This window comes from Centruroides sculpturatus, unplaced genomic scaffold (assembly GCF_000671375.1).
Source record: "Centruroides sculpturatus isolate CEXI.00-Female unplaced genomic scaffold, Cexi_2.0 scaffold15, whole genome shotgun sequence".
NCBI lineage: Eukaryota > Metazoa > Arthropoda > Arachnida > Scorpiones > Buthidae > Centruroides > Centruroides sculpturatus.
Genome location: NW_019384585.1, coordinates 1,000,287 through 1,018,131, shown reverse-complemented (window position 1 = coordinate 1,018,131; position 17,845 = coordinate 1,000,287). Strand labels below are relative to the sequence as shown.

The window sequence follows — 17,845 nt, the reverse complement described above, 5'->3', positions numbered from 1 at the left end:
TATCGAGAATGGGGTTAAAAAAAATAAGTACGAGTGTTTCCTCAGAAAATACTGTACTGTACTTGTACGTATTGTTTACTTGAGAATATAACAGAGAATAAACTGCCCAAATACCCTTAAACAAAGGAAAAGTACGTCCTTTATGAAGGCATAGAGCCTTTACTACATGAAAATGAAAATTAATGAATACACTGTGTACAGTAATTTACCTGATAAGACAGACCTCAGAAAAATACTTTATGAGAGCTTTTATACTTTTATAAAGCTGTCTATAATGAAAATTAATTAACTAAGGATTTTTTTGCCCTGTCAGGGTGGGGGCCGAGTTATCCGGAGTGCCGGGTTATTGAGAGCCGAGTTTTCGAGGTTCTACTGTATTCATATTTAAAATTATTAAAATTTATTCACTTACCTTTATCCTTCTTAAAATCCAAAGCATCTTGTTTATCTGTAACTATTTCTTTTAAATTTACTATACTTGGATGATTAAGCTGTCTGAGTATTTTTATTTCTCTAACTGCTGTTATTGGAAAACCTTCTTTTTCATTTTCTAATCTCACTTTCTTCAGAGCTACTAGTTCACCTGGAAAAGTAATAATATGTAACAATATTTAAAAATTTAAATATTATTTTGATTTTAATACATAAAATATTAAAGTATAAATTTGACTTCTCATACTCAACTTCAAATACACGCAAGTCCAGCTACAAAAATAATTTATTAACTGAATTAAAATGTTTTTGACCTTGTTTAAAGGTCATCCTCAGACTCTTAAGATCAAACAAAAATGGAACAAAAAACAAATTTAAAATACATGCAGTTGAACAATATGATTCATATCAAATGTCACTTGCTGAATATTCAAAATGGTAAATATTTAACATAAGAATAATATAACTACATAAAAAATAATTAACATAAAATAAAATACTTATAGGAACTAAAAACAACATAAATATAATGTATAAAAATAAATAGAAATAAAAATTAAGATACATAAATGATCAAAAAAGGCATCTTTGAAGTTGATTATACCTTCTGCATCCAGATTTTGCAATGATTAATATTTGACTTCTCAGTGAGAAATTCATTATATTTTGAAAAAATTGGAAAACACTTCAGTTTTTTCCAAATATAAACCAGTTCCACTCCACATAAATTACTCTAAAAAATCATGGCATGATTTTATGCATACTGATTACTCTGCCTACATACTTTTTAAAAATGTATCAAGATAAATAAAATATTTGTGAATGCAAAATAAACAAAAACCCACATTTCTTACCAACTATAATGAAAATGCAAGCTTACTTCAGATTTTATTGAATACACAAATTTGAGTATCATCATATTAATCAAATGAATCACATGTGATAAGACATATCTGAATTCAAAGGTTATACAGTAGATCCCCCTATAAAAGCGTTTCCTATAGTTATGATTCCTATAAAAATTGTGGCATTATCCGTAAACAACGGTAAAAATAACTCCTATAATACGTAAAACGTCATCGGGCAGCCGAACTACTTACCCGCCGTCCGTAGCGCCACGCTACGGAGAGATTTCTATCGTCTGGACAGTATTATATAAATTATATATAAATTAGGTACTGTACATATAATTATATATTAATTATATATAAATTATATAATTATATATTAACTTAATTTATTGTAACTTTATTATAATTAAATATATATTTTTCGCCGTCTAGCGTCACGCTACGGCGAGTTAGGCGACCTATCGTCTGTTTAGTACTGTAATTTTATACATTTCTTGTGAAAGAAACATTTCTTATTTAACAGCCATAAAAATTATTTATATTAATGATGTCTCCAAAGGTCAACGAAGTTTTCGCAGAAAAATAATATCAGAAATCGCGGCCGCAATTTGATGCGCTGTTCCGCGACGAAACCAAGCTTTAGCAACGAGCGTAGTCAAAGTGTACACACTCGGTAAGTAATCCTACAATTTTTTGTTTATAACGTAGTTTATACGGATTATTTTCAAAAAAATATACGTATTTTGGAAATGTTGAGTCGAATTAGTCTAGAATCGATTAATTTTATGAAAGAAAACCTTTCTAAACTATGATTCCTACAAAATTGATTCATAAAGAACGGAACGTATCTACCGTCTTATAGGGGGATCTACTGTATGTAGTAATTACTAATTAAATTATATGACAACTTTTATATAAAATAGCACATACTTTGATTATTAATCTGTAATTTATTTTAATATATGTACAACAGACAAAGTAAAATTATATTACCAAATATCAATCATATTATTTATAAAATGTACATGGACACATTCCCCACATAATTATGCAAATAAAAACACCAATGTAAACATTCCAACAAGACTCTTCTCAACAGGTTTACTAGACTTATCTCTAGTAGCTTATAAAATGCTTTCCTTAGATACAAATACATCAATCACAACATGCTGTCAATTTCTAATATACCAATTTAAAGGTGTTTAATACCCATCTAAATAAACTGAAGTAATTTTATCATAATTCTCCAAACTAATCGACTTGTAAATATTTACAATCATCACATAAACACGTGATGCTTGCATGATGACATACAATCAATGGTTGAAAAATTAAAGTCTGCCTCTGCCCTGCCATTCAAGTTCTCTAATGTTAACTTGAATGGGTTAACATTTTAAAACAATACTATACTAAAAACATTTTTAAATATAAAAAATTTGAAAATTTAATAATTGCACAAATTTAAAACACTCAATCTTTACACAATTACCTTAACTGAAGAAAAAGAAAAGAAATGAAACTATAACTGAGTTCAGTACTACAATTATTTGATTGCCTCATAACAGAAATTAGTATAAAATAGAATCATTAATTAAATATTTTAAGTTTTCTAAAAAATTTCAGATGATAGTTCAAAATACTTGCTTTCACAACATATCTTCATCAAAATTTAGTTATTGGAAAACAACCATGGAAAAAATTTACAATAACTTCTAGTAATGTCAGTGTCAACAAAAACAAAGCTAACATAACATTTTCATTAATATTACAATACTGTACTAATGGCAATTCAGTGACTCACATTCACAATTTTCTTTTTTTCCAAAGATAAGACAGACTTGTTTGAACATGACTTGTGCCTATTCAAAAACCATGTGTTTTCAACATTTCATATCTTAAAAAACACACGGCCGACAGTATTTACATTCTATTGTTTTACACCAGCAGCACTCCATGAAAATTCACAAAGATACAGAGACAGAAGAGAAATGAAAGCAAAGATTTTATCTTTGTGAAAATGTGTTTATATTGTATATTTATTAAATTTCAGATCTTGTTTTATCTTTAAAATATTTCAATACTAATTTTTCTAAACCAAATAACAAAAATTTTATGCAGTTGTTTGCTTAAATTTTAAACAGTAGATCCTCCTGATATATTTACATACAGTATTAATATAGCACAACAAATGATTTATTGCAAAGTTAACTTCCAATAAATGTCTCTAAAAAGACATCAATCACTGCATCTAACAACAACATGGCTCTTAATAAAGAAGCTAAAAGAATAAACGGCCAATATAATGAAATTAATAATTGCTGGAAACAAATGCTAAATATGTAAATTACAGTAATCCATATGACTATTATCTGTAGAACGTCTAACTGCATAACTGTTGACAGCGGAAGACTCCATTTTACACATCCAAATTCAGTGTTAACCAACACTAAATTTGAATATATATTGGTTAACACTTATTGATATGCATGCTTATTTACAGTAATAATCTGATGAGAGCAAATGCCAAAACACATTATGAAGTTAAATAAAGAATTTTTAACAACTGTATATTTTTTTTAATTTGTTAATTAAAACAATACTGTTACAATTTGAACAAAATATACTGTGTGTATACATGTATTAATATATTATATATATAACACACATACACAGTATAATTTCCAAAATAACACACACTATCGGGACTGAGAAGTTTGTCTGCTACTGGGAGGTACATGCTGATAGCCATACTGTATTTTAACATGGTTGTCATATAGTGAAGAATATGATGGATTACAAAAACATCAAATTTGCTCTAGGAATGTGAAATTACCAAAAAGTAGATGTAGTGTATAAAATTAAAATATAGGCTATACACAGTATATTATTTATCTTTTCAGCTGTAAAAATCTTATTTTAATATAATTCTAAATAAAAAACAGATTAAACAGGATACATTGATAAATGGAACACAAAAATTACAAAAAAAGTAAACATTGATTAATTATTAATTCACAAAAAATTATCAGGGTGGAAGTAATCTATACTAATATTATAAAGAGGTAATGTTTATATGTAAGTTTGGATGTAGCAGGTAATCTCCGAAACTACTCATCCGATTTCAAAAATTCTTTCACTAATATTTAGGATGGAACTTCAGGGTGGACATAGGCTATACATTATTCCGTTAAACATTCATATAAATTAAATTATAACATCTAGGGTTAAGGCTTTTATGTCCAACAGATGGCGCTACGAGTATAACTCCCTAAGTTTGCTTTTCTGTGAGGCATTATGCTTTTCTGTGAAAATGAACTAAAGCAGATCATCTTCTATCTATTTATATAAATAAAAATATAATGTTCGTTTGTTCCTACCGATTCCTTTGAAATTTTGACACAACTCTGCATTCGAATACGCACACGTTGAAATCCCCCAGGAGATGGACGGGATTAAGGCTTACCGTAAAGAACTCTGCTTCTATTTATACTATTTTAGATGCGGGTTTTTGCGTTTTTGATTGCGTTTTAATAGGGTACGTCAAGAGAATGTACACTAAGAAGAAATTATTCCCCCCCACGGGGGAATTTCTCGAAAAATTTCTTCTTAGTGTACATTCTCTTCCCCCCCCACGGGGGAAGTGTTATAAATTTATAATAGATACATTTTGAGCCACAACAACGCGTGGTGGGGTCTGCTAGTGAAAAATAAAAATGAAACTATTATTATGAACAGAAGAGTGGTTGAAGGTTGGTAAAGGTGTCAAGAGTTTGAATGTCAAGTTATGAAAAGCGATTTGCTAGCCACTTCAAGGGGTAAGAAATGTACTTGGTATTCTTGTATTCATAACATCATTTATGATCAAAGTGAGCAAGAAAAATCAATATACTGATTTGTCTGCTTTGTAATTATCGAGTCGGTGTAATTTTCTGAACATTTTTGCTTTTTTTTCAATAACTGATTTATTAAAAATTACACTTCAGCCACCACAAAGATCATAAATTATGTTATAAATGTGTGAAAACCGAATGTCTTCCTACTCTTTAAAGTGGCTGGCAAATCGCCTTCATAACATTATCTTTGAACTTTCATAAATAAGTGCTGTTGTCATAACCTTAAAACTGTTTCTTTTTCATTACTACTGTACTACCTATGGTGTACCAACCTTTTTCATGCCCTGGCGAGACCTGCCATTCAAGTTCTCTAATGTTAACTTGAATGNTCTTTGAACTTTCATAAATAAGTGCTGTTGTCATAACCTTAAAACTGTTTCTTTTTCATTACTACTGTACTACCTATGGTTCTTCTTGAATGGATGAATAAGTTTCAAAAGTTCATGGTTTCTTGGTACCATAAGCCTAATTCCAATAATAACACAGAAGTTTAATATAATAACATTAATATATATGACAATAAATGGTGATTGACAAGATTAGTCTTCTCTAACAAATAAATATTGTTCGGCTTTTTGCAACCTGTCCTCCTCCCTTACTCCTGTTTTAAACCAGTCTTTATTTGACACCTATGAACAAAATTTGTTGTCTGAAAGAGTATTTGAACACATTCTTTGTTTTTGTGAGATTAGCAGCGGGTCAGGACTTAATCTCTGCCTGATCACTTAATCTGCACAGGCTGGTAAAGCCCAATCGCGGAGTCGTTGGATGGCTAGGAGGGGAAATCGAGTGGGGAGGGGGTGAGGAAGCTGGCAGATGTCCTTAAATGACAGGAAACAGGTTCAACAAAATAACAAACATTTATTGAATGGCTAAGCTAAGATACATAAGGCGATAACAGTCTATAGGTTAAACGCGGTTAGATACAACTAAGAATAAACGCGGATAACATAAGTACGCCTATGGCGATTATACAATCTATCCTTTCTCTAAAGGGGCTTGCTCTAACGACTAGTCCTATATGTGTAGAGAGAGAGAGAGAGAGAGAGAGTTCGCAGGTTCAAAATAATTACCTCAAAGTGCTATATGTGGCAATAACAGTTCTTTATGCCAGAGTTGGGCATGGTTGATGTCTTCTACCGAAGCAGGAGACATGGAATCACTATTACCAATGTGTGCGAACTCCCTAGCTTCCGGTGATTTGCACTTTTTATGTCATTCACATGGGAAAAATGACACGTGATTGATTTTTGTTGACAATGATGGTGCATTCTTCACACTTAAGTGTCAACTTTCACATCTAATTGTTATTACAATCGGTGACCTCTGATCTAGTTCAAATTCTCCGGGTTTTTTCCGAAAATCTTTACACTTGATATAAAATTTGGATTTTTTTAAGAGCCCCATAAAAATCCGTGGGCTCACATTTTAAAATATTTTCTATGTAATTAATTCTTTCAGAATATTGAAAACAGGACTGTGTTTTTGTAAGATAGGTTGTGGATGACACAGTCCGTTATTTAAAGGTAAATATTACAGATGTCTTATTTGAAGGGTCAGGGGACTGTAAAAATGTCCATTAATGGGAGTTTTTACTGTAAATACTAGCAGGTATACTTGGCACTACCTGGACAAAAAGAAGGACAACAAACATTAAAATTAAAACCAGATTAAGAGTTTGGTTATTTTAGCCTAATTCTAATTCAATTAATTCTGTTTTTTGGTTTGCTGCAGTTCATATACACAAGACAGAATTAAAGAATTAGATCATATCAAAGAACTAGCTAGGCAGTACAGTGTCAGCCAGAATACACTAAAGGCCATTACTAACAAAAGAAGAATATAAGTTTTACATGGCCAACAAATATTTAATATTAAAATAATAAATGTAAAATTGAGAGACGATGGTCTATCCTCAAAGGTAAAGTGCAAATAAAACTACATTTTTTAAAATCAATTATTATTCTGTTATGGTTATTTATACATATACAACTACAAAATGCATTTCTCAGTGTTTTCCTTACTATAGTAATTATTATTTTTTTAATGTAGACTACTACTTAGCTTTAATTTGAGTGTGTTTTTTGTGTTGGAACGAATTATTTGGTTTTACATGTAATTGTATGGGGAAAAATGATTCACCTTACGACATTTTCATGATACGATCTCAGTTTCAGAATGGATTAATTTTGTATCCTGAGGTACCACTGTATCTAGGATCTGTCTGACATTAAGTTTTAGATAGAATGATACTTGTTTCATACTCAAACTAGGCATTAATTATAAAAAAGGTATTTATTTATTTAAGCATAAACTTTTATAAGAACAATTATTATTGAAAATATTCTCTATAAATTGACAAATTTTGATAGTCAATTTAAATATATAAAGTTTAGTAAAAGTATGATATCAACTTGTTAAAAATTATTTAAAAGTTTATCTTTATAACTTTATATAAGTGATTTGAAGTAGATATTTTTTTATTAATATTTCACATTGACTTATCAAAAGATTATACAAATATTAGGACATCATGCAACTTTGTTGTATTGCAATAGAATTGAGGCTCTAGAGGAGCTGGAAAGAGAGATATGATTCTTGCGCTTGTTATGTACAGAAGAGGCAATTCTTGCATATGATGGTTGCAGACTGGCAAACTTTGCACTTGCTGACACGAAAGAGATTATCCTCGTACCTGATGGCCACAAAAAATTCAACCATTGCCTGCAAGGTATAGCGAAATGATTGTTGCATTTGTCAAGGTGGAGAGATAATCCAAGAACTGTTTTTGTGTTTTGTTCACTTTTTGCACCTATTTTCCATTAGGCACATGCAATGCTGTTTTTATTTTTGACCCCTTAACTTTGTTAGGCATGCTCAGTTGCATCAGGGAGCATGACTGTTATTTTAACCCATTGTATATCTAAAACAAAGTCATAGACTCCTATTTTTTATATTTAAATGGACCCTCATTACATTTTTTGCTTCCTCATCACAATTAATGAAAAATGGAAAAGTTTCATCAAAATCAAACCATAAAATTTTGAGAACAAACTCAATTCTGTGAGCACATACAAGATGCACTAGCAACCTTGAGACACTATAATACAACAGATGAACAGAAGAAAACTTTTTATTTTGAATATGAACAATTAATAAATAGAACTGGAAAGGATATTTTTAGGAAAACATAAAACAACCAGAAAAATAGTAGTAGTGGAAAAAGAGGTTTAATCTGTATAGCTGATGAGCAGAAAATCATAAAATTGTAATAGCTTACAACTATGAAGGAAAAAAATCCAGCTAATTATTTTAAGCTTAACTTTGACAGAATAAAGTTTCACTTAATTTTTCATGTTTATTAAAATTAAAATGGAAATAAATATGATGAATTCTGTAAATATATAAATAATACAGAAAAATATATACAAATAAGTACAAAATTAAAACAAAAATTCTAAAAACAACTAATGACAAATATATACAAGGTCATACATGTTTTAAATTAAACTGATGACATAACAGTTCTAAATAATTAGAATCACTGGGCTAGTATCAGTAGTTAATAGAAGGTTAACTTATCAAATGTCAACAATAAAAATAATAATAGCAGTTATTTACAGTAGTTAATAGAAGGTTAACTTATCAAATGTCAACAATAAAAATAATAATAGCAGTTATTTATATCTATTGCAATCTAATATTAAATTAATACAATTTTTTCTTAAGTTAAATGGTGTCAGTTAATGTACACAAAAGCCAATTAGAGCTGCCAACTTGTCTAGTAAAGCAAAAAATGCTATTTCTGCAGCTGCAGGAAAAAACATAAGCAAACATATAACAGGTTAATATAATAATATATTCTTTAGTTTTTTACTAGACACATTTTTTAAATACAATGTTTGTATATTTTGTAAGATTTAAATAAATCTATACAAATTCCTAACAGGCTAATTCTCATCATTTTTTAACTTACAACAGTAATTAAGTATATGGAATTTCAGAAGTAAAAATGCTATTCTAACACTTACATCAATGACAAACAAGTTGGGATATTAAAAAAAAAAAAAAAAAAAAATCTAATATTGTTTCTCAACACAAAAAATCCATTCATATTTATAACTTAAACTATATTACAGAAAGATTTTTAAAATTTTAGATTATTTCAATATTTAATTTTATAATTGCAATATGATATTTTCTATCTGTACACATTATATACAAAATTTATACTTTTATTATCCAATCTAACATTAAAATATAAATAATATCATATAAAATCAGTAAATGTATATTTCAGCTTAAAAAATGCATAAAGAATTTCAACATTTATTAAGTCTGACTAGAATAACGGTTGTTAATCATTTTTGAATAATTCTGATTACTTATCTTTTAAATATATTATAAATTTGACAAGATGCAAAACTATTAAACAGTACTCATTAATTAAATAAATGAAAAAATTTAATAAATTATTGCATCCAACTCTTTCTTACTGTTAAAGATATAATGAGTAAAAATCTATCTAAAAGCACATCATACTTTTATTTTTCTTTCCTTTTTTTTTTTTTAATAATTTAACTTATAAAATTAAACTACAGTCAATTATCTGAAACAATTCAAAACTGGGGTTGTTTGGATAACTGATCACGTATGAAAAAATATATTAACCTATCCCAATTAATCTGTTGTGTGTCACTTCACGTTGAATTTTCGTCAATCTTGAGCCTAGCGAAAATTTTTAAAAAATAATAATTGTGGCTATTGTATCATTAAAAATTATTTCTTTATTTTGCACAAACAAAATAAATATATTGAAAAATATAAAAACAAAAATATTATATTTCAGAAGTTAATCTAGTATCAAAAACATTCCGATTCAGGACGACATACATCCCAACAGCACAGTCCTCAGAAAAACACCACATAAAACAAGCAAAACTTTCTTTTTCTTGGGATTATCTGGAGATGTCAGCCGTTTGGGCTATATTCTCCGACAAGCTGAAGCAAAACACACTACTCACAATGGGAAAAAAAGCCTCGTTCAAATACTGGAGTGTCCTTAAGAGTACCCTCTCAACGTGTGTTGTGCTAAATCGGAACGTTTTTGATACTAGATTACTTTCCGAAATATAATTTTTTTGTTTTTATATTTTTCAATATATTTATTTTGTTTGTGCAAAATAAAGAAATAATTTTTAACAATACAATATAGTTGCACCAGTGCTGTCAGCTGAAACACACACACCAACAGAAATAATATTGGAATAGCCCAAGACATAGCCAAATATTGCAGCACCACAGCACTAGCGGATATTGGAATTTGCTGACTGGAATGCTTTCAGTTAACCAATGTTTCGGTTGATCAGTATTCAGATAATCAATACTCTACTGTATATATATTATTCTAATTTAAAGCTTTTATTTTTGAATTTTTAACTTATTTTTTTTTATTGAGTTGTCACACATCTTGAAGAGACTATTTAGAATGAAATATCTTACTCATATTTCAAATTTTCTATTGTCTTATTACTATTAAATTTTGTTATATGATCATACTCATTTGTAACACACGTCTTACTTTTTTACTCCCTAGTTTAGACAAAGTCTTAATTTTTAAATTCAATATATCTACTAGAAGACTGTAAACATTCTGCATTATAAATCTGGGAGATTTAAACTCTGTAAATTACATTTATAGGATCACTTAGTTATTATATTCTGGGTTTGTGTTATGGATTATACATTTTTCTTATTTCAGTGTTTTTTTTGTGAGTGACTTTCTTTAACCTGTTAGATATTGCCAGAATTGTTAAGGAAAAACAATCTACATTACATTGTATTCAATGAAAACATTTATTTAATTTTTTAGAATTTTTCTGATTGATGAATTATGATTGTGTTTTAAAGCTGATTTTAACTGAACGGTTAAATTTCAACACTTCAATTTATTATATACAATTATTTTTTTTTCATTCAGCATTTGCATGAAATAAAAATGAGAAATAATGATTTAGGAACTGAAAATAAACAATTGTAATTTTTACAGAAAACTATTTAATTATAATTAAATAATATAATTCAATGATAATAATAAAATTCAATCAAAAGTTTCTTAAATGATATTTATCTTTGCATATTCTGAAACTGTTTTCTTTTTATCTGTTTTTACTGTCACAACTAGGTGCATAGACAGATACTAGGCATTTCTGACATTAATCTTTATTTGGAAATACCTTGTCGGTCAACAAAATATTCCCAAATAAAGGTTGATGTCAGAAATGCCTAGTGTCTGTCTATGCATCTAGTTGTGATAGTAAAAACTAATAATTATCTATTTAAAAAATATAAAAATTTCACAAATATACAAAAAAACGTGTTTTTGTTTTTCTTGATGTTAAAGAAAAACACCAGTAACAGTCCAAAACTATTTTCACATACAGAGACAACCTTAGATAATTATCTAAATGGTGTCAAAATTTTAAATTTTGTACAGCTTATTTATAAAAATATGCAAACATCAAAATTCTAAAAAATATCAAACACAACAATACTCTTAAAATTAGTACGAAGACAAAAATATAGTTTTCTGTTGAATTTACAAAAAAGTTAGCAAAAACAATTAATTAACCTATCACTTCTAAAAATTTAGAGTTGATGAATAGTGAACAGCTTGAAAGACTGAATACAGTAAAAAACTGGAATTAAAATTTCCTATTCCTTGCTCTAGATCCAATAATCCAAATTTCACAATGACAAATTACCACATCTTCAAAGTTACTGTAGAATATCAGTAAGAACTATTCAAAGTCATGACCATATGTAAAAATTAAATATTGAAAAAACTAAATATGAAACTTCACAATTCAATCTTGAATTTTCAACCTGAAAACGGAAGCATTAGTGCAAAAGCAATCTAAGTGATTCATATGATCATATGATAATGGCTTTACAACTGTTATTTATTATAAATTTATTATCTTCCTCATTCCTAATCCAAATCATCAACTTTTAATCATTTCAAAACAAATATTTTTAACATTTTGTATATGGAGAAAATATTTCATCCCCAATTTAACAATATCTGATGTTCAGTGATGATAAAAAACAACATTATACTTTATATTATAAAAGGGATTGAAACCATCTATATCAAGCTACAAGAATGAACCTTTCCTTTTAATTCTTACTGTATTTTAATCAGTTCTGTGATTAAACTTTGATGGTCTGACTTAATGTCATCTGCCACATGTAATTTTTAGATAAGTCTATATAAGTTGTCATCCTCAGACATACAATTTTTTGTAATTTTTTCAAAATAAAAGATTTCATACTCATAAAATCTAGACTGATGTAGTATATGTATGAATGAAATAAATCTTATTTATTATCTTGAAGAGTATTAAATGTTATCATTATGTAAAAATTTTAAAAATTATGTTGTTCATTTTACAAAGTTGGTTTGATATACTGAGAGAATTTCATGCTGAAATTGGTCTTCATATTCTCATTGTATTTTCACAAATAATACAAATATAAATTTCATATCTTCAAATAATGAGGAAAAAAAAAAATCAGGCAAATTAGAAATTTATATCTAATAAATATTTTTTTCATAGCAGTAATTTTCATTAAATTATTATTGCTATTTCATTTCAAATATATTTACAGCAATTCTCAAAAAATTAAATTAATATGCCTGCTAATTGGTTATCTCTTAAAGCAGCAGCAGCAGCAAGTAGTCCTGATGTAACAAGTGGTTACCTAGCTGACTAGCCATTAATAAAGTCAGCTCAGATAAATCATGAAATCAAAATTACCAAATGAAATTGCAGTGATATAATTAATAATAACATAAAAACTGGAGCCAGATTTTATTTTATTTCTTCTAACAGTTTATCTTACAATATAATAACTTAAATTATTTAACATTAAACATATGTAAGTTTTTATAAAATCCAACGAAACTGACTTACCAGTATCGCAATCTTTTGCTTTGTAAACTTGTCCATATGTACCTTCTCCAATTTGACATATGATATCAAATACATCAACACAGCGTTCACCCCAATTTGGAGATCGATTAAACTCATTGTACATTTTATTGACAACACTAAATAAAAATGAAACTTTTATTACATTTCCATGTAAACCAAAACAAGAAATATTGGTCCATATTTTATAATTTAAAAAGAAAGTAAGGTAAAAAATTAAGTCTTGTATGAGAAAGAAACATAACAAGTATAACTACTAAACAATTATGATTTATGCCTGCTAATAGTACAGAAGTAACATATTTTATACTTCCAAAATAATCATAAAATATGATAAAGTGCGTAAGTGTCTTAAGGCATGACCACACATTTGCTATTCATGAAATGTTGAGTAAACATTTGGCAAATACAGAGTAGTGTGAATAATTTATTCACGATGAATGTTCAGTATTTGCCATTCCCCAATTCTTGTTGATAAACTATGCTGAATCAGAAAAGACGAATATTTGCCTCCATGCATTTGTGCTCACTATTCATCTATTTTCTTGCCTTTAGTTATCAGTAATGCTATTTTAGCCTTTTTTAAAACTAGATGTAGCATTCAGTTTATTTTTTATTTTTTCAATTTGGTTTATAGTTTAAATATTTATTTTGCTTTCTACATAGTTTTTTCTGATTTTTTTTTGAAATATAGTTTCAGTGTGTTATTTTAAAAAAATTTAAGTTCACATTTTTCTGATTCAATGAAGTGATTCTATCCATTATCTTCCTTTTTAGGCTTTCCCCCATTTAACAGATATGAATTACATAACTGTAAAGGTAGCAGCAAAAATTATTGTTTGAGAATTGTCCATTGTCTAGAACTTAGACAAACTTTTGTTGTTCCTGTAATAAACCAAATGTTGGCAAATAATCGAATTTATGTACAGTTGTGCTTACCAAGGAACAAACAATTTGACAAATAGTGAATATGTGGACACACCCTTATGTGTGCGTGTGTGTGTACACACAGATAACCTCCATATAACACAGGAGTTACGTTCCAAAAAATTGCCGTGTTATGCGATCCGTGTTATACGAAACAAAGAACTAGTGCGAAAAGGGGGGTTAAGTTCCAAAAATTAAAAAACAAGCTGTTAAATTCTTATTTAAATCAGATTTATTATTCATTCTTTTTCATAGGTAAAATACTTATTTATTTAAGTAAATATTTTACCAGAGGATTATTCATTTTATATGATGATCTCAGCATGAGCATCATCAACTGGTAACAGTTTTTGGGTGCATTTGTTAATAGCAGTCGCTCCACAACAGGAGTGTGCTGCTGTTTGTAGGCATTTAGGAATGACAGCGAAAGAAAGATGGCAGTGCCCACACTATCAATAGTATCGTGTGGAGGAATCTATAATTCTAAAATGAGCTTTTAGAAGCAATAGTAGTCCCAATTGTAAAATTTAACCATTAAATGGATTATTTGTTGAAAGAGCATTCAAAGTAGCCATGAAAACAATCAGAATGCTCGCATGGAGTTACACGGAGGTATAAAATAACGCACCCTTTATTATATTTTATGTTGTACGAGGAATTTACCCAATTCCCGAACCAGGTGAAGAGTGAATCTGTGCTATAGAAGTGCCATGTTATACGGGGGTTACCTGTACATAAAACCTAATTTAATAATTTTTGTCTTAGGAAATAAAAGTTAACTAATCTCCTGGAATTTTGTAGAATAAAAAACACTGAATAGAGATGTCATTTTAACAAAACAATTATCTATTATTTACATTTTATTATACATTTCACTCTCTTAATTATTTATATTCATGGAGTTCCATATTTGTAATGAATCAACTTAGTTGTAACTGTAACAGAGAAAATTATATTTCTTAAGACTATACATACAAGATGAGTCAATTTCTTTCGATCCCTTCACATGCTGTTGAGGTAATAACAGTTCCACAGCAGAGTTGACCTTGTTTTAAAATGTGTTTATTAATTTTATCTTTGTGCTACCACTAGAGGACTATTTTAACTTTTATGCATTGTAAGGTGGATGAGTAGCCTACAATAAAAGGTCGACTCCACCGTGGAATTGTTATCATCTCAAAAACATGTGAAGGAATTGAAAGAAATTGACTCATCTTGTATGTATAGTCTCAAGAAATATAATTTTTTCTGTTAAAGTAAATTCGTCCTGGCAATTTTTTAAAATGTATTTAGTAGTAACTTGTTTTAAAATGGCCCTACTAATATAATGCGTTATATTTCTAATACTGGTTCTGTATTTTTGGATAAAAATTTGATTGACAAAGGCCAATTAAAGACTAACAACATAATACATTTTCTGTGAGTCTTATTAGATAAAGTTATTGTGTCAATGTAAACCTCTCAGTATTGTCTAAAAACTTGATAATGTGTAACTAAATGGTTAACTAAGTTACTGAGAAATGCTTTCCTGAATGGTTGATCCATTCACTCTTAAGTGTTTAAAAAGAATTTTTTTAAATTGCAATATTTTGCACCTAGAATTGATCTTTTTTTTTTATTTTTTTTCACAAACATACCACTAACATTGTTATATTGTTAAAATTTTACCACAAAGGTTAAAAGTTTTACATAGAATTGGAGTATAATTGATTTTTTTAAAAATTAGTTTATCAAAACTCCATTTATTTATTTATAACATCAGCTAGTTGAAGCAATCCATCAGAAAAAAAGCAGATTCAAATGGCAGTTACATTATCTAGGTCACACATGTCTCTGAAAGCTACCACCCCCTCCTGCCGTCATAACATGATGTTTATTTTTGGTTGGATATGGTTCCAACACTTTTCATAAATTTTCTGATTAGTTTAATCATTAAATGAATATTAATTATTTTATCTAACTAAAGGAAAATTAAAATTCCAGAGAGTTTATTAAAAAATTGTATCAAAACCCCATTCAAGTTAAACCATTTGATAATTTCAAGTTAACCAGTTTGATTTAACATGTAAATCACTATGCTAGACAATAACAGAAAGAAAATAACTTCAACAAATGGTGGAATATCAGCACCGTAGTAATGTAACACCAACTCGTATCTCTAAGCCTTTTACTGGTGCACGTATTATCTCATCCTCTACCAGTTACAAATGTTTTCGAACCGTTACGGTTCTTCTTCAGGTACCGATCCCCTAACAGAACGCAGTTCAACGATGTTACGAAATATGATCCGGAACGATGTCCCGACCCGATGACGTCACTATGGACAGGAGACCTCTGTGAAATAGTAGTGAGAAAACTTGAGTCAGAATTTCTCCCGAAATACCTCCCCAACATCCTAATATATAAGCGCTACATTGATGATATACTAATCCTATGGAAAGACGAGCCAAACATTAAGGCGCTGGTTGAGGATATCAATAACAACCTGTACGGCTTAACTATAGAAATAGACCAGGCACATCCTATAGAGGCACACTTCCTGGACATTAACATGACAATCGAAAGTGCAACCGTCCACCGCAAATCGACCTCAGATAGATTATATATACCAGCAGGATCATATGACCCTCCACAATATCAAGTCGCAGCATTCAAAGCCTTGATCGGGAGGGCGCACACACACTCCTCGTCCCAAATGGCACTTTGGTCCGAAATGAAAAGCATTCAGGATATAGCCAAACAGCACAGATACCACAGGCTCATATACAAACTAAATGCAAAAATGCAGGAGGAAGCTAACCGTCACAAACTCTCCGATGATACTCCTAGTAGCAACATCCCTATCACATACAATCCGGTACTAAATCCTTATACAAGGAGATAGCAAAGAAAAAGAATATCCGTATTACATTTAGAAGATGCGCTACGATTTTTGATTTGTTAAGGAAAGGAAAGGACACCCCAGACTGAAATACGCTTCCTGGCGTCTACACCATCCCGGTCATTTATCACAGGTGTGATAGAAACATGATCTACATAGGATCAACTAAATGCCTCTAATAACCCGGATCAAAGAGCATAAAGCAGATATCAACCATGAAAGAACCAACACAGCTCTTGCGATATACTCATCAGACCTGACATAGAACCCGTATTCTCGCAAGCAAAGGTCATTCACACCACCCACCACACGAACCACCTCAGATGGCTGGAGGCGATATACATATGCATAAACACGAGTGAAGGACGTTATTGCATTAACTAGAAGGACAAAATTGCTCCATCGACGGCCCGGCAGGCCCTAATAGATAAATCGCTAAGATAGAGCACGCCATGCATAACGCGCAAGTCCATAGTGACGTCATCGGGTCGGGACATCGTTCCGGATCGTATTTCGTAACATCGTTGAACTGCGTTCTGTTAGGGGATCGGTACCTGAAGAAGAACTGTAACGGTTCGAAAGCATTTGTAACTGGTAGAGGGTGAGATAATACACGCACTGGTAAAAGGCTTAGAGATATGAGTTGGTGTTAAAATAACTTCAAGTTATCCTGATTTGAATTAACTAGGTTCTACTGTACCAATGAAAACAACTTTGACTATAAAGCATCTATCACCCAATCAATTAATATTTTCATTTATTTATTCAGGTAAAAATTTATCTTCATTCAAATCCATTATATTTAAAAATTTCATGAATGATTTTTTTCATTTATTTATTAATTTAAATATTTTAAAAATTATAAAT

The 17,845-nt window shown here is 29.6% G+C and overlaps 1 protein-coding gene across 9 annotated transcripts in view; it reads right to left on the bottom strand.

Moving 5' to 3' along the window:
• The window catches only part of LOC111624567 (cyclin-dependent kinase 12-like), a 121,395-nt gene that overhangs the window by 45,965 nt on the left and 57,585 nt on the right, over positions 1–17,845 (bottom strand). For all 9 annotated transcript variants that reach the window (XR_002756598.1, XR_002756599.1, XM_023367451.1 and 6 more), the window contains exons 4-5: positions 13,153–13,289; positions 413–583 (exon numbers count right to left, since the gene is read on the bottom strand). Coding sequence is in view for 7 of the 9 variants with exons in the window: in XM_023367451.1 (XP_023223219.1) it covers positions 413–583; positions 13,153–13,289 (308 nt within the window). In the remaining 2 variants the exon portion in view is untranslated. The remainder of the gene's footprint in view (positions 1–412; positions 584–13,152; positions 13,290–17,845) is intronic.